The sequence below is a fragment of the Enhydra lutris genome, unplaced genomic scaffold (assembly GCF_002288905.1).
Source record: "Enhydra lutris kenyoni isolate GAN:26980312 unplaced genomic scaffold, ASM228890v2 scaffoldscaffold64, whole genome shotgun sequence".
NCBI lineage: Eukaryota > Metazoa > Chordata > Mammalia > Carnivora > Mustelidae > Enhydra > Enhydra lutris.
In genome coordinates, this window is record NW_019154148.1 from 1,633,489 (window position 1) to 1,655,607 (window position 22,119).

Sequence of the window (22,119 nt, forward strand, 5' to 3'; positions counted from 1 at the left end):
GAAATGCCCATGTAGCCTTTGTGCTTTAAACACATTTTCATGCAAGTCTGTTAATGAACGTGCCTGATTCCAAACACGGCTGTAACTTCACCACCCTCCCAACTGATTATCTGATGGCCCGCTGCTTCACCTCTTTCCGGGCCTATTTCTCTTCTCAGGGCATTATCATAACATGTAATCTTGTCCTTAATGTAACCACATGAGTAAAGGGTATATACATTTTTCCAAATAAAGGTGAAGATTAGGTCAGGTAGGAGAATTGTTCAATGTCAGGCAAACCAGAAACTCAAGGATAGAATAAAAATTTAGGGATCAATAATCTTTCCTATGACTTACATAGACCCCCCCCCGACAGCTAGTACAGGTCACTGGTGATTATACCTTCACCACAGAGTATTTTTAACTCTTTATTCAGAATTACTTACCTTCTATGATAACCGTCACTAAAACACACCTCTTCAGAAGAAAGCTTGCTAGAACTATTGCCTCCATCAAAGGGTGACTTTATCCACAATCTTAGACAATTCTGTCAACCACCACCACCCCCAATGAAAATGAGTTGTCTCCATGTTTCCAGGTGTTCAACCTTTGAGCTATAGAAATTAAAGTGCTGCCCCCAGTTATTCTTCCATGGTTGCCCACTGGACTCCTTGTCTATGTGGCTTCTTTATTTTCTTCTTTTTGACTATCTCAAATCTCACTTGAGCCTATCCCAAATACTACAAAGCTTAGTTTTGTTTTGTCTTGTCTTTGTGTAATTCTGCTTTGAAAATATGTTTTTCTACAAATACGGTCTAAAGCCCCTGGAGTTCTCCTGTGTACTTACCCATGAAATGCTAATCCAAGTTGGCAACCCTGCACTTTTAAACCAGGAAGGATCCCAGCATGGCACCCTCACCTGGTGGGCTCTTTTTTTCCTGTAACAGCCTCTCCCTTTTCTCTCCAATTACCAGTCTTCAGAGTAGAGTTGTTGGACTAGCTCCTTCTATGTGTAGGTTACGTGCGTGTGTGCATGTGTGTGTGTGTGTGTGAGCATACATGAGTCTGTGTCTTCCTAACAATGGCCTCATAGATATATTTTTTTAAATTATCCAAAATTGTAGTGATTATATAGTGTCTTCTAATAAGAGACATGGCCAATGTTGTGTTGTCCTTTTGTTGACATCTCAGAAAAATTTAAGGGTGTGCCATGCAGACCCTTTTTAAGAGATATTAGAATTTCTAAGAATCTTAATATGGTATACCACAACAACCTTGGGGTAGCTCAAGGTTATTGAGAGCCCATGTCAGAAAAAAATGTATGAGTGTAGCTTTTTTCTTAGTGGATTAAGTGAAGTTAATACAGGAGAAACACAGCAAGTTTTTAAAGCAATTTTACTGGACTGAACTATAAGGAATAGGGATAGCACAAAATGAAAAGAGGACTCTGTACCCTGAAACAACTCTTGCCAAGAAACAGGCTGATACTCTTATCAGTTAAAAACATGGGCCACAAAAACAAAACAAAACAAAACAAAAAAAAAAACCATGGGCCACTTTTACAGAAAAAAGCTCACTCAGAGTTTGAAAGAAAAAACAGCCCAAGGATGGAGCCAAGAGTTGTGGAGAATTAATTTGAGGATTACTCAAGGGACTGGTGACTTCTCAGCTAAACTTCAGAATTTCTATGGACCAGGTACTACTGTATGACTCCCATTTGCCCTCTTTTAGAGTGGGAGATAGTCATGTATCTCTGTCTCACAACTGTGTGTTTGGTGTGTGCAAGGCACATAACTTGTCCCCTTAGTTCATAGGTCTTTAGACTGAGAAGTACTCAACACAAGGAACCTCACCCAAGGAACCAAATATACACTTGGACCTGATTTTGATAATGGGTGCTCAAGCCTCACCTGGAAGCAATTAACAGGATGAAAATACTGGAGTTCTGGGGAGTCCTGTGTATGTGGGGAGGGATGTAGATTATAAAATGATTCAACACTTATCTGGAGCTGATGTACTGTATTGCTTAAATTCTGTCACACAGGTCAGACCTACACAGGGTGGACAGTTGTGCAGGGGTAAAACATCTCTACTGTGGAAAGAAATGGATTGTCACACAAATGATTTCTGTCACCTATCTATATTTGCGGTGGGAGAACCTAAGAAATAATTTCTTACTCCCAGGAGCCTTGTGAAATCATGTGATACTCTGACTGCATGAGCTCCTTCAATTACTGGCCTCATATACAAACAAGCAGGCAGCAGGGGGACATGTCATGAAACACTGAAATACAGACTATAGCAAAAGATACACACCTCTAGAAGACATTTAAGTAATGTATGTTCAACTTTTTCCAAGTAGTCCAAAGGGCAACATTTTAACCTTTCTACTTAAATAAATATCAAGCAACAAAATAGCTCAATCCAAAGAGTATTCTTGACACGTCTGCTTCATTCAACAGAGCAGCTCTCAGTCATTAAGTACTATGTGGTTTAAAGATACAGATCTCTCTTTGGTATCCTGTTACTCAGTGGGGTTTAGAGTTTGGAAGGAGCACCTGGGTGGCTCAGTGGTTTAAGCCTCTGCCTTCAGCTCAGATCATGATCTCAGGGTCCTGGATCCAGCCCCGAATCAGGCTCTCTGCTCGGCGGGGAGCCTGCTTCCCCCTCTCTCTGCCTACTTGTGCTCTCTCTCTCTCTCTCTCTGTGTCAAATAAATAAATAAAATCTTTAAAAAAATAATAAAAAATAAAGGAGTTTGGAAAAGTATTAGTTCATTCTTCCCTTTTCCCAAGTTATAGTTTTGTGTATCCTCCATACATATTTCTTTGTCTGTATATACATATAGGACTGAAAAACCTGAAATAATATATGGGATATTTACCTTTAACTTAGAAATCTTTCTCACTAACCTATTTTCGGATCAACAGATACAAATCTGGCATTCTTTTAGTGCTGAGAGAATATTCAATTTCAGGGATGTTTGACAATTTATTTAACCATTTACCAACCAATTAACATTTAGATTTCTAGTTTTTTTTTCCCCCTCCAGATAGCTCAATAAACATCTATGTACACATATTTATGTGCATAGGTGCTTTTATCTTTATAGGATAATTTCTCAAAAGTAAGACTACTTAGTGAAAGTACATATATTCAAACTTGACATGTATCTAGGTGACTCTGTGGCAACTTACTCCTACCGGCAGTGTTTCAGGGTGCCTGTTTCCTTCCAGCTCTAGCAAACTGATGTTGTTCCTTGACTTTATACCAATCTGACAGATGACAAGCGGTATCACATTGTTGCTTTTTTTCTTTTTTTAACATTCCTTTAACCATTAGGAGGAGCATACTTTATACTTTCTGACTTTTTCAATGTCCTGTTCTATGAATTGATTTCTCCAACAACTTCAAAGTTCTCTTTACATATATGGACATTAATAATTTTCCTATTACTATACAAATAGTTCTTATAGTCTACCTGTTCTTTTAACTTTGACGATGGTCCCCTTTCATGCCATTACATCTTTTTGTTTAGTGAAATAGATCTGGCTTTCCAACCCTGTTAAAAAGATCATCACCACTTTAAAATTGTATAAGGATTTTCTTATAGTGGACATCTTTGTATTGTACTCTGACTGTTGAGACCAGTGTGAGAAATTCTTGCAATTTCTTAAGTAATTTTTTAAAAAAGGAGAAATAAATTTGGATAAAGTAAAGAGAACAAGAAAGGGGGATGGACTTGACTGTCTCATGATTCTACATTAGAAAAATCCTTCACTTCAGGGGCGCCTGGGTGGCTCAGTGGGTTAAGCCGCTGCCTTCGGCTCGGGTCGTGGTCTCAGGGTCCTGGGATTGAGCCCCGCGTCGGGCTCTCTGCTTGGCGGGGAGCCTGCTTCCTCCTCTCTCTGCCTGCCTCTCTGACTGCTTGTGATCTCTCTCTGTCAAAAAAAAAAAAAAAAAAAAAAAAAAAAAAGAAAAATCCTTCACTTCAGAAAATGAGACTTGCAATGTTGTAAACTTTTCTGTCATTACAAAGCCACATTCTCAGAAAATGCACAATTTAAAAAACGTATGTATTTTGATGTACCCATTCCATTAATGTGGATAAAATTTTACATGTATGTACACCACTTTATATTTAAATATACATTTCAACTTTTTATTCTTACCTTTTTTGAATAATGTTTATATATTAAGTTAAAAAGATAATAGAAAAGGAAGAATAAGGTGTTCAGGAAAACTACTCAATCCTTTCTATATTTACCAAATATAAATACAGAAGTTCTCTACTTTAAAATGTCACATATCCTTTAAGTCAACTAAAGTTGCATAATATTACTTAAAACAATAGCATGCTAAAAAAAGTCACTGCATGATTGTTTATTTAAAATATTATGACTCTGATGTAAATACATATGGGCTTACATAATTTATTACTCATATAAACCCTCAATTAAAATGCTTAATTGTTCATCCACAATGCCTTTTTTCTAATAATAAGCATAATAAATTTTCTGTCTCATTGAAAGTGTTTAAAGCCTTTTGAATCTTGATTTGTGCAGTTACTGAAAAATAACTTAAGCTGAACTACAGCACACCGCAGGATCGTTTGCAATGCCGCCACAGATCTCTCTGCAGCCAAACAGTCACATACTGTTACTGTTATTGCACGGTTATAGATACAGGTTATTATGTGCACATAAACTCTCTACATAATCAACGACAGTGTTTTCACTGCAACTAGCTTAACACATTTAAAATTATGAATACAATTTACAAAATCTTTAACAATATACTTTTAAGATAAAAGTATCCTGAGGATATTACAAAATTCATTTTACCAGCCCTTCATTTCTTTGCTTTGACTCTTTAATTTCCAAGATAATAGTTGTTCATATTTTGTTACATAAAAATGTTTTTATAATTCCTATTAACAAAATATATTTAAGCTACATAGTATATAATTGTCCCTTAAACACTTAGTCCCATCTGCCTCCGGTCTCCTTGGCTAAGATCAAGTATTTATCAAGTTGTCTATAATTTTTAATCAGAAAAGGTAGCACAAAACAGACAGAAATAGGGTTATTAGCACATTTAAGTTAAAAGCATTGTGCATTTTTAATATTTTGGTCATATTTTATAGTAAAATAATGTATTTTGGCAAAAAAATAATAAAATATAAGGTTTAGTTTATTTTCTATTAATGGTAGATCTGGCAGGTTATTTTACATTTGTAAATATTATCTATTTAATTTTACTGTTTTCACATTTGTTTCTAAAAACACTGCTATAAGGTATTCAGAACTTTGAGACTAAAAGCACCTAACAAAAAAAAAAAAGAAAAGAAAGAAAGATGAAGTAAAATGTTTGCTGCTCTAAAATCCTTTGACAATTTTATAAACTTACTTTTAAGTGTCTCATATATGCCAACAAAGAATCATTATTGCCTGCTAAGACTTAACTGACTCAAGATAATCTTTAAAATTATAATCTTGGATGTCTTCCTGAAATTATTTGAAAATTAGGATGGGAATTAAAAAACTAAAAACAAAAAAACATGGAAAAAGACAGCTGCAAAAAAGGTCGCTATTCTAGTGGCAGTAGTTGTTATGGCACAAAAACACATGAAAAGACTTGTAATTTCCTCTGATATATACACAAACTAAGTCCAAATAAGATGTGTAAGATATATTACATATATACAAACACACTTGGGCTTCAGGCAGGAAACAGGGAACTTTATATATCTTGGGTCATATATCACTGAAGTCCCAATGACAGTTTTTAATGAAGATGTTCATTATGTTTTTTATTCTTGCCCAATTATCAATCTATCATTAACAGAAGAAGAGTTTGAGATGTATTAGTTTGAAAAAAGAAGTAAGGGCATGGTGAATTAAGTGATGACTGATGTCAACTGCCTTTACATAAAGGGTATTTTTACTGTTAAATTCATACAGAGACATCTGCAGAAGAGTTTATCAACAATCAGAACACAAAACTCCTTTAACACTATGACATACTCACTATAACATACTATAAATATGTATTATTACAGTATTACTTATACATTTTATTTTAGGCAATATAGTCTAATTCTGAATGACCTTGTTAATTTTTAAGGCATCAGTGCATCAAGGGCAAAGCTCTGTAAAATAAATATGAAAACAAGAAAGCATTAGCTTATCTGTGGCAGAGACAGTGATCACTGTACATTGTATGTGTTGGCCACTTCCATGGAATAGGGAATAAATTATACATCTTATTGTCAAAATGTTATAGCATAAATTTCACATCATTTCTCAATACTTCATTTAATGGGCTAAACTGATCCGGCAGTATCCTCATTTTCATTGTTCCATCAGCTCCACATGAAAAAATGTGATTTGCTGGTCCTGTCTCAATTTGCATCACTCCAGTTCCAATATTTCTGAAAATGGACTGCCGGGCATGTTCATTGATAAAAGTGTGGAGAAGACTAAAGGTAGATAGACTCCAAATCTGAAAGACATTAGGAAAAAAATTAAAAATTGAGGTTGATGATTACCTTAAAAATCCAAATGAAAAATTTAGACCTCTTTAAGACCTTTTCTTTCTTACATACACTTCTATGTAAGTCTAAGGTCGTAACATTTTGACCCTGTGTTGCTATTTTCCAAATCCTTTGATATTATTATTCTTCAAAATCCATCCATTTAGAAAGTATTTTACCTTGCATTTAAGAGAAGAACTTAGGTAGAGGAGGGTAAGTGTACAATACTATAGAAACTTGTAATACTATAGGGACTTTCAGAAAAGCTTGTGCTAATCTGGTTGAACTCAAGATCAGTCAGTTAAGCGACTGCCTTCCACTCCGGTCATGATCTCCAGGTCCTGGGATCCAGCCCTGCATCGGGCTCCTTGCTCAGTGAGGAGTCTGCTTCTCCTCCTCCCTCTCCCTCTGGTGCTTGCTCACTTGCTCTGTCTCTCAAATACATAAATAAATCCTTAAAAAAAAAAAAAAAAAAAGAAAAAGAAAAAGAAAAAAAACACAAGCCAATACCTTCTGTGAGGTGGTCTCATGATCCCCCAAAATACAAGGACATAAATCTCAGGTTAGGAAAACCTGAAAGCTAGTCCTACATTTTTAGTGCTGTTACTTCATGTGTGTGTAAGGTGTTTGTGATGCAAATTAAAATCATACAAAAATACCTGCTGCTACATAATATGTATGTGAAATTATATGTACATAATATGAATGATACCTAAATATCACGGTTAACTTTACTGGGAGATAAAAAATGAGAAGGCTCCTATATATAAAATACTTGTTGATTGACAGGCCACATATTTGAATTTTCAGCAGTAAAGTATTTTTCATTTGGGTTAAAGTGCATTTTCCAAAACTTTCCCCAAACCAATTTACTCTGTTACCCAGGCTCCCCCAACACAGTAATATATTAATAAGCAATGAAAATTACCATGGATTAATTAAAAAAAAAGAAAAAAAGAAAAGCTCGTGCTGTATAGTTTATAATGTATACATTTCAACTTTCTATTCTTTTTTATTTTTTATTCTTATAATACCCAGCAAAGGATTAGAACCACTGGAATGAGGGCCTCAGAAATGGCAAAACTATGTTCCAATTGCAAGATAAATGATCACAACTTTAACATACTTTAGTGAGATTTTCTATTTTCAGTCTCTACCAAAATAAATGTGCCTGTTACTGAAGTAAATTACTTACAAAGTAATTTATAAGCATCTTCACTTATGTAAAGGGCCTAAATGCTTTCAGGACATCTATTTTAAGTTTAGGGAAATCCAGTTAATTTCTGATTTTTTGAGATCACTATTTTTTAAATATTTTTTTTCCAAGAAATTCTTTAGCTCATACTACTCCAGACAGGATTGTTAAATTGTGACTTCTGAATACTACATGGTATACTTTCAAATCTTTTTTTTACTTGATTAAATAATAAACCTCAGGATCATAGCACAAACTAATCTAAAGAACTAATCAAAAATATAATACATCTTATTTTACACTGAAGGCAGTTCTAATAAGAAATGAGCTTCAAACGGAAGGAAAAGAATTCTGTATGGAAGTTGGTATATATAATTGATTGAAAAGCCTTTTCCAAATTCCAAAATTCTAGATAATTTTTTCTGGCTGGTAATTATGAAAACAATATGTAGGTTCTAACAAAGTAGCCCAACTTATTCTTACTGAATTTTCTCACTAGGGCTTAAAACAATGGATTCTAAGACTGTAGAGTCCTTCAGTGGGTTGCTGGCCATTACAATAACTTATGGACTTCTAAACTGACTTAACCCTGGAGATCTTTCCAAGTGTGGCCAGAGGACCCTCCATCCAGACTGCTAGGTATGCATTATAAAAAAGGACATTCCTGAGCTTTAGAGTTACCATCTGAGTATCTCTGGGGTGGGACCCTGCAACAGTATTTCTAGAATGGGATGCATTTTAATAAGCTGCTTAACATTTTAAACAACCTCTAAGATTTAAACACAGTGGAGTTTGAGAAGGACAGGGTTTATCCAGGTATATTCAGAATTCGTCAATCAGGGTGGCTGGATGCTAATGCTATAAATTAAAAAAGGGGAGTAATTCAGGATCAAGGGAAATGTTAGTATATTTCACAGTACCTGAAACTGAGTTCAGTGACTCTGAAAATGGGAGTCAAGACTAATTCAAATGACTGAAATATGTTTGTATCTGTGGAAAATTAAGTTCTTTTGCACATTAATTAAGCACATTTGAAAACAATTGAAAAAGACATTTTTAGGTTAAATGTCATTCATTAAAAGGTTTATTAAATAGCAACTAACATGTTGACCACAAGTAGGAGTTAATATTTCTATTATTTAAATAGACTGGTATCATCAATCCAATTAAACACTTAAGGTTTCTGAAGATTTCTATGCATTTTGCAGATACTGTGGCATTACTGTATTTACCTTTATATTGCCTTCAGCAGATCCTGTAACAAAGTACTCTTCTGTCGGATCAATGGCAATGGCTTTAACAGGAGAATCATGGCTCTGGAAAAGCTGCCTTTGCTGTCGTTGCCGAAGGTCAAATGCACATGTAAAGCCTTTCCTGCCGCCTGATATTAATAGCTGATGTTTTGGAGCATATGCTAAAACAGTAGCTCCACTATCATGGCATGTAAAAGCTAAAAGATAAAATAAAGTAAAAATAAAATAAAATAGAAAAGGAAAAACCATTTAATGGTATAAGAAACAGACTTCTGGCTTCTGGCCAATGTAGAACAATAGATCACCAGGTTTACCCACCTACCTGAAACAATTTAAAAAATAAAATGATATATAGGAAACAATGGTTTGGGGCACTGGACATCAGGCAAAGAAAAATGATCTCTAAGAGATGGGAAGCAAGGTAGGAGTGAGCCATACAACTGTCATTTCATACAGCTGGATGAAAGATCAAGCTTGTTAAGTAGAGACATGAAAGATATAAAAAAGGAGATAAAAATAAAAGGTCCAGAGATTAAAAACTGTAATATTAAAATGAAAAATACACTGCATTGGATTAAGAGCAGATTAAACAATGCCATAAAAAAAAAAACCCAAACTGGTGAACTTGAAGACATATCAATATTGTGTCAAATACATAAATACAATGAATATTTTTTTCTTAAAAAAAAAAGTCTAGCCTAACAAATTTCAGGGAAACAAACATCTATAAACAGCTCAAAGACAATATGGCATAAAGATGAAGATTTGGGAGTCAGGATGTCAAGATATAAATCTTGGTTTTTTGCATGGGTTTAAATGTATAACTTAGGTGAATTACTTTTTTTTCTTTTAATGTTAAGTCTCAGTTTCATCATTTGTAAAAAGAGACAATCCAGCCTGCTTAATAAGTTTGTGTGAGGATTAAATTAGTTAGTATAGTCAAAACATGTAGAGTGTGAGGCATATACTAAGTACTCAATATACTTATTTTAAGAATCTGAAGAAAAAATTATAGAGAAGGATTTTTTGAGTTTTACTAGTAATTTGAGATATAACTTATACAGTGTTAAATGCAGAAATTCTAAGTGTTTACCTCTGAATAGCTTTGACAAATGGAGACATCTGTGTAACCATTACTCAATTAAAGACACAGAATGCTGTCGTCATCCCAGAAAGTTCCCTCATGCCTCTCTGTAGTCAGCTTTCCTCTCTCACAACGGCTATCACTAGTCTGATTTCTATCTGATTACTTTTACCTGTTCTTGAACTTCACATAAGTAGAATTTTGTGGTATATACTCTATTGTGCCTGGCTTCTTTTCCTTCAACATGTTTTAGAGGTTAATGAATGTTGTCCCATGTATCAGTAGTAGGCCATGCCTTTTTTAAATTGCTTAATAGTATTCTATTACATAAATAGACCAGGTTCCTGGTGGACATATTTGTGTTGTTCCTGGTTTTTGGCTTTTATAAATAAAGCTGCTAAGAACATTCCTATACAAGTCTTTTTGTGGGCATGTATTTTCATTTCTTTGGGGTATATATATAGGTGAATGTTTAACTTCGTTAGAAACTGCCAATCAGTTTTCCAAAGCAGCTGTACCCTTTTATACTCATTCAGCAAACCATGAGGGTTCCAAGTTCTCTATGTCCTTGCCAACACATGGTATTCTAGAATCACTGACTTTGGCCATTTTAGGGTATAGAATAGTATCTTATGGGGAATTTAGTTTCCATTTCCCTAATGAATACTGATGTTAGGTACATATTCATATGCTTACTTGCCATGTAGATACTAAGGAGAGGGTAATTTTAAAGTCTTGAATATATCATTTCTTTCATGGACAGTGCTTTAGAGGTTGTATCTAAAAACGCAGGACTAAACCTAAGGTCACCCAGATCTTTTCCTATAATTCCTTCCAGAAGGTTTAGTTTCTGTTCTGTGATCTCTATCTATTCTAACCCATACATAATGTCTTTCATTACTGTAGTTTTATAGTAAGTCCTGAAATCAGGTAGTGTGAGTTCTTCAAGTTTGTTTTTTTCTCAGTATCCAGTATTCTAGGCCTGCTGCCTCCTTATAGGAACTTTTAGAACCAGTTGATATGTACAATACAGTTTGCTGGGACTTTGATTAGGATTGCATTTAATTTGTAAAGTTGGGAAGTGCTGACATCTTAACAACATTGGCTAACAACACTGAATATGGACTAGCTCTCCATTTATTTACATCTCTGATTTTTTTTCTATAGTTTTCCCCAACGAGGCTATATGTATTTTGTTATATTTACATCTTAGTATGTCATTATTTTGGGTGCTATTATAAATGGTGATTTTTAAAACTTTCAAATCCCAGTTGTTCATTGCTGGTGTATATGAAAGCAAATGACTTTAGTATATTGACCTAGTATCCCGTGATTCTACTATACTTGCACATTAGTTCCAAAAGTTTCTTTTTTTTTTTTGTAGATTCTTTAAGATTTTCTACACAATCATGTCATCTGTGAATAAAGGCAGTTTTATTACTCGTCTTCCAAATGTATACCTTTTAATTCTTTTTCTTGTGTTACTGCATTTGTTAGGACTCCCAGTACAATGCAGAGTAGGAGTGGTTATCAGATCCAAAGTAAAAACATGACTTTTATATTATCTATGTTCTACTACTATCCTTCATCAGGTATAGTAAAGAGTTAATTACATATCTTGCATTTTTCTGCTTTCAAAGTTTGCGCCACTGTGGGCAAAATAAACCTCAGAGGCTAATAAATATATGTCATTAAAGACAAGCCATTAAAAAATTCTCTTACTTTATGAATTTCTTGACTTGCAGAATTTACAAAATGCTTTCAAAACTTACCATGGACTAAACTATTGGCAGGTGCTACAAGAGTATCCCACAAACATATGTTCCTGAAAAAAAAAATTATTTGAATGACACAAAATTTTAACAACATAATAAAAAATAAGCTGTCTCATATAGTTATATTAACATTTGAACCTTGTTCTCATAAAAAGTTCTTAAATTTATAAAAGAACCAAATACAAGTAACCAATGTATTTATGCATGATTAATTTTCACACAAAATTCAAAAAATTACTAACCTAAAAAACTAAGTAACTTTAGACTGGCACTTATTTACAAATAATGCTATATAAGGCCTGAATACAGAAACTACTTTTTGTATTTGTTGATTCTCTAATCTGACAGATGGACTGACATATACCAATAGCAGGACACACTGAATTTTTTTGGAACACAAAGAAAACTTATTTCTGCTATGAATGGGAGTAGCTTTTACTCCTTTCTATGAGTGGCAAAGGAGGCACTAACATACGCAAGAATTTCTATCCAAGATGGGCTGAAGACTCCATATTCCTACATTCCAATTTGTAGTGCAAAGTAAGGCTTCAGAGATAAATAGAAAAGCTCAGCAACCTCAGCAGAACTCTGCTGCATAAGGGAAGTGAAACGGGGTGTTGTGGACTGAGGCAGGAGGAGACATCTTCTTACATATTTAAGGTTTTGGGGGAGATGGGGATAGGCTGACACTCACTAGCTACTGTTCAACTAAAAAGTCTTTTGAGTTTCTAGTTGTTTTTTTTTTATCATGAAACACTAATAATACCTACCTAAGAGAGCCACCATGAGGATTAATGAAAAAGCTGGACCAATAAATAATAGTTCTTCTTTTTTGCCTCAAGCTTTCTTAACATATAAGGAATAATATGGAGAAAAATTAATTTCACTATCAAATTCTTTTTTCCTGAAGTCTTAACATTGCAATATTAATAATACAGAAGGAATGGATTTTGTTTTTAAGGCCACCAAAATTTCCCTACTCTAAGTAACAAGTCTTTATAATAAAATATTGAAAAGCATAATTGTGAAAACATTCTTGAGACACAAAAATGCAAAGCGAGTAAAAAATAAAGTTCAGCTATACAGATGCACACACAAATTTCAGTTATAATCTCTTACCTATTGTCAGTTGAAAGACCAGCTGTAGCTATCAAAGAGGAGGAACTAACAAAGACAAAATCATTGGCTGTTTTGTTGTGACACTGCCAAGTCTGCAACAGTTAGAAACAAACAAATGTTACTGCTGTCACTAGCAATTTTATAACCAAGTAGGTGCATTAATAAAAAAGGGATCATGTAATCTGTGGCTTACTTAAACCTTTTGAGTCTTTCCCTCCAAACTTTAGACAAGTTTCAAAAGCAATACAGAGAATTTTCATATACCATTTATCCAATTCACCAATTTTGAACACGTGGCACATGTTTTGCCTCTCCTTCTCTTTTTCTCTTTCTCTCACACACACAACTTCCCTGAACCATATGCATTATAAGTCTTTACGAGACCCTGTGCTTTTGTTCATCTAAAAGTTCAAAAGAAAACAAAAGGAAGCTAACTGTTTAATATTTCTCAATATCTGTGAGAATTTTTTTTCTTAGAAAAAAACTAGAATTTTAGATTATCTCAGACTAAATTATTTGTTTTCAGAAATGTTTAAACTCTTAAATAATTTTTTCTTTTTTTAATTTAATTTCAGTTAGCCAACATACAGCACACCACTTGTTTCAGATGTAGGATTCAATACTTCATCAGTTGCGTGAAACACCCAGTACTCATCACATCACGTGCCCTCCTTTATGTGTGTCACCCAGATACCCCATCCCCCCACCTACCTCCCCTTCAGCAACCCTCAGTTTGTTTCCTTTAGTTAAAAGTCTGTTGTAATCAAATATTTTTTCAAATGTGTGAATATAAACATATTATTAAGTCAACAAAACTAGAAAATTTACAATGTTTGTGAACACTCCATCAAATAGTAACTTAATATGAGAGGTCTAGTCTATTACAAAGATTTCCAAGCTTACTTGTTCAGATGTTTCTCTTCAATAAAAAATGATTTTTTTAACTATATCAAAATCAACACATAAAAGATTTTTCCTTTGAGTCACTTCCCCATTTCCCCTGACTACCCTGACTACCCCTAGATATGTCCTTAGAACAAACAAAATACACTTTAACCCCCAAAACCAATAATGTACATTTCCAATCCAATTTATTAAAAAAGAAAAAAAGAGGCAGCCCATAAGGGAATATAAACATGTATTTAAATCCACTGGCTTAATAAAAAAATGAGGAAAAATATTATTGCAAAGTACTCTCACCAACCATCCCCTTGCCTGCTTTTGTTTAAATCAGTACCATATCCCAGAATTTAATCTTGAGTGAATTATTAGAACCTTAACTTATATTCTCAATATTCTCCTAATAGGTATTGCTTAGTCCTATAAGGGGCTTCACTGAAAAATATATTAGTGCTCATTTCGGCAGCACATATACTAAAAATATGTTAAATACAAACTCAGTGTTCTCTGAAGTTGCACAAGGTTCATTATGCTTGTGCAGTCCCGAATAGAGATGTATCAATTTTTTTTAAAAAGACAGGGCAAGAAGCACCTGAGTGGCTCAGTCAATTAAGCTCTGACACTTAATTTCCAGTTGGGTCATGATTTCAGGGTTGTGAGATCGAGCCACACGTTGGGCTCTGCACTTAGTGTGGAGTCTGCTTGTCCCTCTCCCTCTGCTCCTCCTTCTGTTCTCTCTCAAATAAATAAATAAAATCTTAAAAAAAAGAAAGAAAAGAAAAGACATGGGCAAGAAAATAATTGTGCCAGCTTTAACATATCCTTTCTACTTTGTTTGTAAGGGCTAATTGCAAAAACAAACAAACAAACAACAACAACAACAAAACAACCCCAGCAGATGCATAGTCTGTTGATCATTCTTTTTAGGTATAATCCCCACTGTAGCCTAGTGAGGATGGAAAAGGGCTTGAGTAACCCACAGGCTGCATGGGTCTCTGGAGGTACCACGTTTGTTCAATACAGGTTAATTTTCCAAATTACCAGAGACTAAGAATTTTTAAACCTCACAGATTAATTTTCAAATAACACAATGACAGGAGTTTATAGTAAATTGATTGTATACATAGAACTAAAGAGATTTCACTTTTTGGCTTTAATATTTATTGCCTCAAATGTATATTCCTGATTTCTTTAAAACAAAAATTCAGGGGCGCCTGGGTGGCTCAGTCCATTAAGTATCTGACCTCAGCTCAGGTCATGATCCCAGGGGTCCTGGGATAGAGTCCCGCATTGGGCTCCTTGCTCAGTGGGGAGCCTGCTTCTCCACTGCCTGTTTGTGCTTGCTTGCTCTCTGTGTCAAATAAATAAATTAATTAAATTAAATAAAAATTCAAGGGGTATCTGGGTGGCTCAGTTAAACATCCCACTCTTAATTTCGGCTCAGGTTGTGACCTCCGGGTTATGACACTAAGCTTCATGTAGGGCTCTATGCTAGGCATGAAGCCTGCTTGGGATTCTCTCTCCCCTGCCCTTCCCTTGACTCTGTTTCTCTCTGAAAAATAACAAAAATAAAATAAAATAAAAATTCAAAAAAGTTTAAAGGTAAGAATTTTTGGCTTACCAGGTATGGCTTAGGCATGCTTCCAGTTACTGGGCAACATTTCCAGTTTGTTTGATACAAACTTAAATATCCGTCAGCATCAACTATTCCAAACTTAGAGAAAAACATTTTTTTAAGTTTCTAATACTAATACAAAAGTACATATCAACCCATGCCCCCGTTGTGAATCCCATATTTTGATCTCAAATATTTTGTTGATAAATGGACTTTTACTTCACCGATTCATGGATCTAGTCCAGAAAAAGTTAGCTGCTGCTTAAGAAAATACCAGGTCACACAGAATAAGCAAACATCAGACATACACTTTATCATACTAACCAAAAGCAGAGTCTATATATTATCTAAAAGTACTCAAAAAATAGGATAATAGATTTACACATTAAGTCATGCAACAAATGTTTAGTATATATAAAATAGAAAACTGTCATTATGACCAAGAAAAAATAAGGACTTCCAGAAATATATAAGAAAAATGTGTCAATAAGAGTAGAAAGTAAAATGAAACAAAACAAGAATTCCCACTATGGGAACTCAGGGTAATCTGATTGAGAAAATGTCAAAATTATTCAATGAGGGAGTGTATGTTACAGATATAAAAGGATAAGGAAGACTAAGCATTTTTTTCTTTAGGTTATAAAAATAACATATACAGTTTATAATATAAAAAGAATGTCTACTTCGGACTCTTGCCCTCCCCCATCTCCAGATCTAGAAACTATTAACAATGTGATGTGTTCCATTTCAAATCTATTCTATGAATAGTCCAATATTCACACAGGGTTTTTAAAAAAATGAGAATCATAATAAATATACAGTTCTACAATTACATTTTTTACCTGTTATAGCCATCTCTTCATATTAGTACATTTAATCTACTTCATTCTTGTGCAGTGTAGTATTAAACTATATGTTGCATTATGACTTGTTTGAAAGCTTTTTCATTTATGGACAGTTTTCAATTTTCCCTAATGCCAAGTGCTCCTTTAAATATTCTGGTACAGGGGCGCCTGGGTGGCCTCAGTTGGTTAAGCATCTGTCTTTGGCTCAGGTCATGATCTCAGGGTCCTGAGAGCAAATCCAGTGTCAGGCTCCCTGCACAGTGGGGAGTCTGCTTATCCCTCTGCTTGTCTCCCCACCCCCACTTGTGTCTCTTTCCATCTCGCTCCCTCTCTCAAATAAATAAATAAAACCTTTAAAATAAATAAATATTCTGGTATATAAACCTTTGAGTATTTATGTAGTATAGATATTTAGAAATGGAAAAGCTTTGTCAAATAGCATCATTTAACACTGGCAGGTGAAGCTAAAATTTAATCTTTAGTGGTAATATCAATTCATACACCTATTTTTCTTACACATTAGTCAACAGTGATTACTAAAATTTTAAATATTTGTTGGTATACAGAAAAAAGGCTAATTTTAATATGTATTTCTTTAATTATTAGTCAGGACTGTTGGTCATGCATAGTTGTTTCGTAAACTGACTTGATTTTTTTTTTTAATGATTTTTTTTTTTTAAAGATTTTATTTATTTATTTGACAGAGAGAGATCACAAGTAGGCAGAGAAGCAGGCAGAGAGAAAGAGAGAGAGAAGCAGGCTCTCTGCCGAGCAGAGAGCCTGATGCGGGACTCAATCCCAGGACCCTGAGATCATGACCTGAGCCGAAGGCAGCGGCTTAACCCACTGAGCCACCCAGGCGCCCCATAAACTGACTTGATTATATCCTTTATCTACTTCTCTATTTTCTTTTTTTTTTTTTTTTAAAGATTTTATTTATTTGACACACAGAGAGAGAAATCACAAGCAGGCAGAGAGGCAGGCAGAGAGAGAGAGAGAGAGAGGAGGAAACAGGCTCCCTGCTCAGCAGAGAGCCCGATGTGGGGCTCGATCCCAGGACCCTGAGATCATGACCTGAGCCGAAGGCAGAGGCTTTAACCCACTGAGCCACCCAGGCGCCCCAATTTCTCTATTTTCTTTTTTAAAAATTGATAAGGCGAATATTAGGAACAGTAACTCATTGTTTATCCAATTGTTTATCCACAGAGAATGTTACAGATATTTTCTCAAAGTGTATCCTTTTTGTGATTTATCTTGTTTTCTGGAGAAGACATACATATGGTCTTTAGAAAGGATATATGGAGCATGTTATATCTCTGCACACTTAAAAATACATTTTTTTTATGTATTTTTCATCAAGTTTGAATGAATGTTTGGACAGATAATGACAACTAATTCCCATTCGTTGTCCATCAGAGACTTCTGTGAATATTGCTTTCCTATGTGTAATCTTTATTTTTGAGTAGGTGAAATGCCATTAAATTTAGAGGGGAGGGGTGGAGAGGTTCTAAGTAATCATTTTACCCCTACTCCTTCCTAGAAGCTTTCTTTATCTTTGGGTTAAAAAAACAAAAATCAAATAATCAGGATGTATCTAGGCATGTGATATTTCTCAATATTTCTGCCTAGTACTTGGTAGGTCCTTTCTTTTCAAAAATTCCATTTTTCTTTGATTTGGGAATATTTTTATTCTAATTACTTCCTTTGAATATAATGCTCCTTTCTATTCCATCATTTTTTTCTTCTTCTGAAATACCTTTTAAATGTCTTTTTAAGTTTTCCTGGGTCTAGTCTTAATTTGTTTCTTGTATTATTTTTATCAAAGGATAGTTTCCTAAGTTGTTATTCCAGTCACAAACTAGATTTTCAACTATATCCATTCTGCGATTCAGCCCTTATAATAACTAGTTGTTCTACTAACACAATTTTGGGAATCACATGTTTTAAATTTCCAAGAATTCTTTCCTCTTCTACTGGTTTTACTTCATAGCAGCTTATTTTTATTTTAGAGTGCAGTATCTTCCTGAATCTGAGGAACTGTTGCTCACAGGTCATTGATTCCACTTAATGCCTCTTTTTAGGCTCAATAGCTTCTGGCAGCCCATTTCTGTTCATAATTGACAAACTAACCAGGATTACTGTCCTCTGTTTTATTTAGCATGGTAGGCTTCCCTACACTAAGGGAGACAGCATGCTTAGCTGTTGTGCTGTTTGGCTTCATCATGCTTATGGTGAATGGACAGTAAGTAGATTGTTAATTATACTTGGGTAGGTAATGAAGAATAGTTTTTTTGTGCCTTAAAATTTATGTTGAAAGTTATAGTGAGTGTTAAATCTACAAAATAATTCAGACTACAGAAGGTATTGAATGCCATGCTAAAGAATATGGTCTTCTGGATACAATGAGGCACCTTGACGGGCTCTTGAAAAGAACCAGTAATGTGATCTCCCTTATAGTGTGGTTATATAACTCTATTATTAGTTATACAACTGTGTTGGCAATATGAAGGATGCATTAGAAAGGTAGAATTGAGGTACAGAGGCTAGCTAAGGAGCAATATAGTATTGGCAACCAAAGTAGAAAAGCATAAGCACTAAAGTATACATTACACAACTGAAATTAAAGCTTAATATAGGTACAAATCACAAAAGGATTTGGTTAAAATGCAGATGGTGACTCAGTAGGTCTGCAGTAGAGTTAATCTGCTTTTTTTTTTTTTTTAAATATGGAACCCTTCACAAATTTGTGTGTCATTCTTTCTTAGGGGCCACGCTAACCTTCTCTGTATCCCAATTTTAGTATTATATGTGCTGCCGAATGGAGCACAATAATCTGCGTTTTTAATAAGCTCCCAGATGTTACTTGCTACTTGACCATACTTTGAGTAGGTTCCAGAGGACAAAGAAAGCACAAATATTTAATCAAAAATATATTTGGTGGTCCTATAACAGTTGGTCCTAAAGCATCATTAAGTGAATTTTAATGGATATATATACACACATATACACACAAAACATGCATACCCATAAATAAATGTCGTTCCAAGAAGAATGAAATGAATGTAAGTGTTCTTTGAAAAGACTTTTATAAAAGAATCCATATAGATTAATAATTTATCATTACTTCACTCAACTGCTCTCTTCAGAAACACAGACTAGTAATATTTATAAACTTCCAAAATAAGCCCTCTTCCCATTTATATTTTTATATACTACCTTATTTCCTTGGTAGTTGAATCTCATTCTAGTAACTCTTGAATTGCCACCAGATCGAAAACAAGTTATTTGTTGAGAATGGCCCCATTCAAACATTCGGACACTTCCATCTTGAGCTCCTGTCAGATCTGCATTATAAAGGGCAAAAATTGCAAATTTATTACAGTCATCTTTGGAAGGTTTATTTTTGAATCCAAGTGAAGACCTTTATGAAAGAAACAGCTTTGAAATGAATCATAGTCAATTTACATGAACTTACCTTTGTCATGAAATTTCGTTTGAGTATTTTTAATCTTAAAAACAGTTTTTTGATGTACTTTCATTTGACTCAGAATATACCCTCACACTACATAACAGAAGCAATTAAATCAGACCTCTGTAAATTTTATTTCCTTTTGAAATTATCTTTTAATAGTCTTTGAAATGATCTTTTAATAGCCTTTAATAAATACTTTATATAATAACCAGTTAACAAATTTCTGGGTGAACTAAAGAGTCAATTCTTATCAGTCCTACTATTAATGTTTAAACTTACATATTTTGTCTGGAAAAAAAAAAAGACTGTAGAAAGTCTTGAATGTCATGCACAGTAAAGAAAAAAATCACTTCTGATAGTTATTCTGACTGACCGGATATCTCAAATGTGTTATGTTTCATTGAGGGATGTGAATAAGCTAAGTAATTATTAATTCATCACTTTGCTATTTACTAATTTTGTGATACGAGGAAGCTTATTTAATCTCCATGAACCCATTTCAAATTGTCCTGTAAAAGGGGAATAATGATATGTAAGTTAAGAGATAGCCATCAGAAGTAAACAAGATAATCCGTATGAATCATTTAGAAATATGCTTAACATGGACCACTCAATTTATGTTAAGTATAATTATCAGTAGTAATGATTCAATGCAGTAAAAACACTGATTAATTTTTACATTTTTTCACACCTTTAGGATCCGTAACAGAAGTTACTCTCTTCATTTTAAATACATAGTTCTTTTGAACCCTTTTGTTGGACACTGATATGCAATTTTGATAACAGCTGCTTGTACTACTTAGGACAGTAAAGTAGAAAAGAATACTGGTTTTGTCAAATGTATCTTATCAGAATATCTCTCATTATAAAAGTAGTATAATTTTTTATATGTTACAAAATTGAAGGAACATGAATGTTTTTTTAATTAACAGGCGCGGTGCTTATTACTGTGTGGTGGGGCAACCTGATGAGAGGCACAACTTAAAAATCATATTAAGAAAACTTGAATATTGAGATGCCAATATGAATGCTGATTCTAACGCACAAATATTTTTAAAGTTGTCTTTTTTGTTTTTTCTCTGTTTCAATATGTCCAAATAAATTCCCCATTGATTAAGTTCTTTGTTAAAGGAGAAAAACTTTTGAAATTCCCAAGAATATTAACTGAAAATAATATATCTTCCCTGAGAGTGTAAGAACTTACTAGTAACTACTTCCTTTGCCTACTATTAGTGTGTCTGATAAAAGGCAAACTGACAAAATATTAATAAAATACAAAGTGACTATGATAAGCCAGTAAGTGACCAATGTATTGTTCTGATCTATGTAATAAAAGATGGGAGTGATCTCATTATTAAAACAATTAATTATGACGATAACTTTTAATTGTATGAAGTCTCCAGAAATGTTCAAAACTAAAATGTTCTAACTTAGAAATATGCAGTCAACATAGTAAAGATTTACTGCATCAAGTTAGCCTTCTCTATTAATTCAGGAAAATTTCTTTTTCTATTGTTATCCAATTTTGAAATGTTTTTATTTGCTAGCAGACACTCTCTATTAAAAAAAAAAGTAAAATAGCTGACTACCTTTCAACTGAAACTAAAAACCTGCTTTAAATTCCTTAGAACACTGGCTAATTATTATCAACTTACAGTAAGGAAGAGTTGGATGAGAAGTCATTCTTCTGACATTATTAATGGCTTTCTTAATCATCTGTTAACAAAGAAAAATCATTCTTCTATAGTTACAATAAAAAGGAGGATTAAAAATACAAAATGTGACAGGTAATTCAAATAACATTTATTTATTTATTTTTATGTGATTCCTACTGAACATTGTGGGTGCTAAAAATACTAAATATAATAACAGAAATTAAATTTAATAGCTCAGCTCTCTCACATTTAAGTGTACATACATTTTCAGCATCATTGACTAGGCTCTAAGAACAAATTCACCTTGAGAATTTAGTCTTACCTCCTTTCTTGCCAATTCTTTTCTGATCCCATTAATTTTATTGGAAAAATCCTGAATAGTACAAGGTTAAAAAGATAGGCAGAAGCATGTGAAAAAAACAAAAAAAAAGAGGTAAACAGAAAATTGTATAAATTTTTAACTGATAGTGTGGAGCTATTCATCCATTTTTTTTTAATTTATCCATTTTTAAATCATGTTGTGAATGAAGTAGCCTGTCAAATAAGAATAAGTGAAATTAAAGAGATAATTTTAATTACTAGAACAATTCCTATTTATACAGCACCATAACTACAATTATATGTTATCCTAAGCTTCATAGTATCAATCTTGAGTAGATTTTTGTGTGTTGTTGTTCTTGTGGATTTTAAAT

General features: G+C 33.8%; 1 protein-coding gene across 2 annotated transcripts in view; it reads right to left on the minus strand.

Annotated features, from left to right (window-relative positions):
• Positions 1–4,347: 4,347 nt before the first annotated feature.
• The window catches only part of LOC111158846 (Dmx like 1), a 125,725-nt gene continuing 107,953 nt past the window's right edge, over positions 4,348–22,119 (minus strand). For both annotated transcript variants that reach the window (XM_022521130.1, XM_022521129.1), the window contains 7 exons: positions 21,428–21,488; positions 19,517–19,644; positions 15,462–15,554; positions 12,941–13,032; positions 11,819–11,871; positions 8,942–9,159; positions 4,348–6,483 (listed from right to left, as the gene is read on the minus strand). In XM_022521130.1, the coding sequence (XP_022376838.1) occupies positions 6,259–6,483; positions 8,942–9,159; positions 11,819–11,871; positions 12,941–13,032; positions 15,462–15,554; positions 19,517–19,644; positions 21,428–21,488 (870 nt within the window). In that variant the 3' untranslated portion in view covers positions 4,348–6,258. The remainder of the gene's footprint in view (positions 6,484–8,941; positions 9,160–11,818; positions 11,872–12,940; positions 13,033–15,461; positions 15,555–19,516; positions 19,645–21,427; positions 21,489–22,119) is intronic.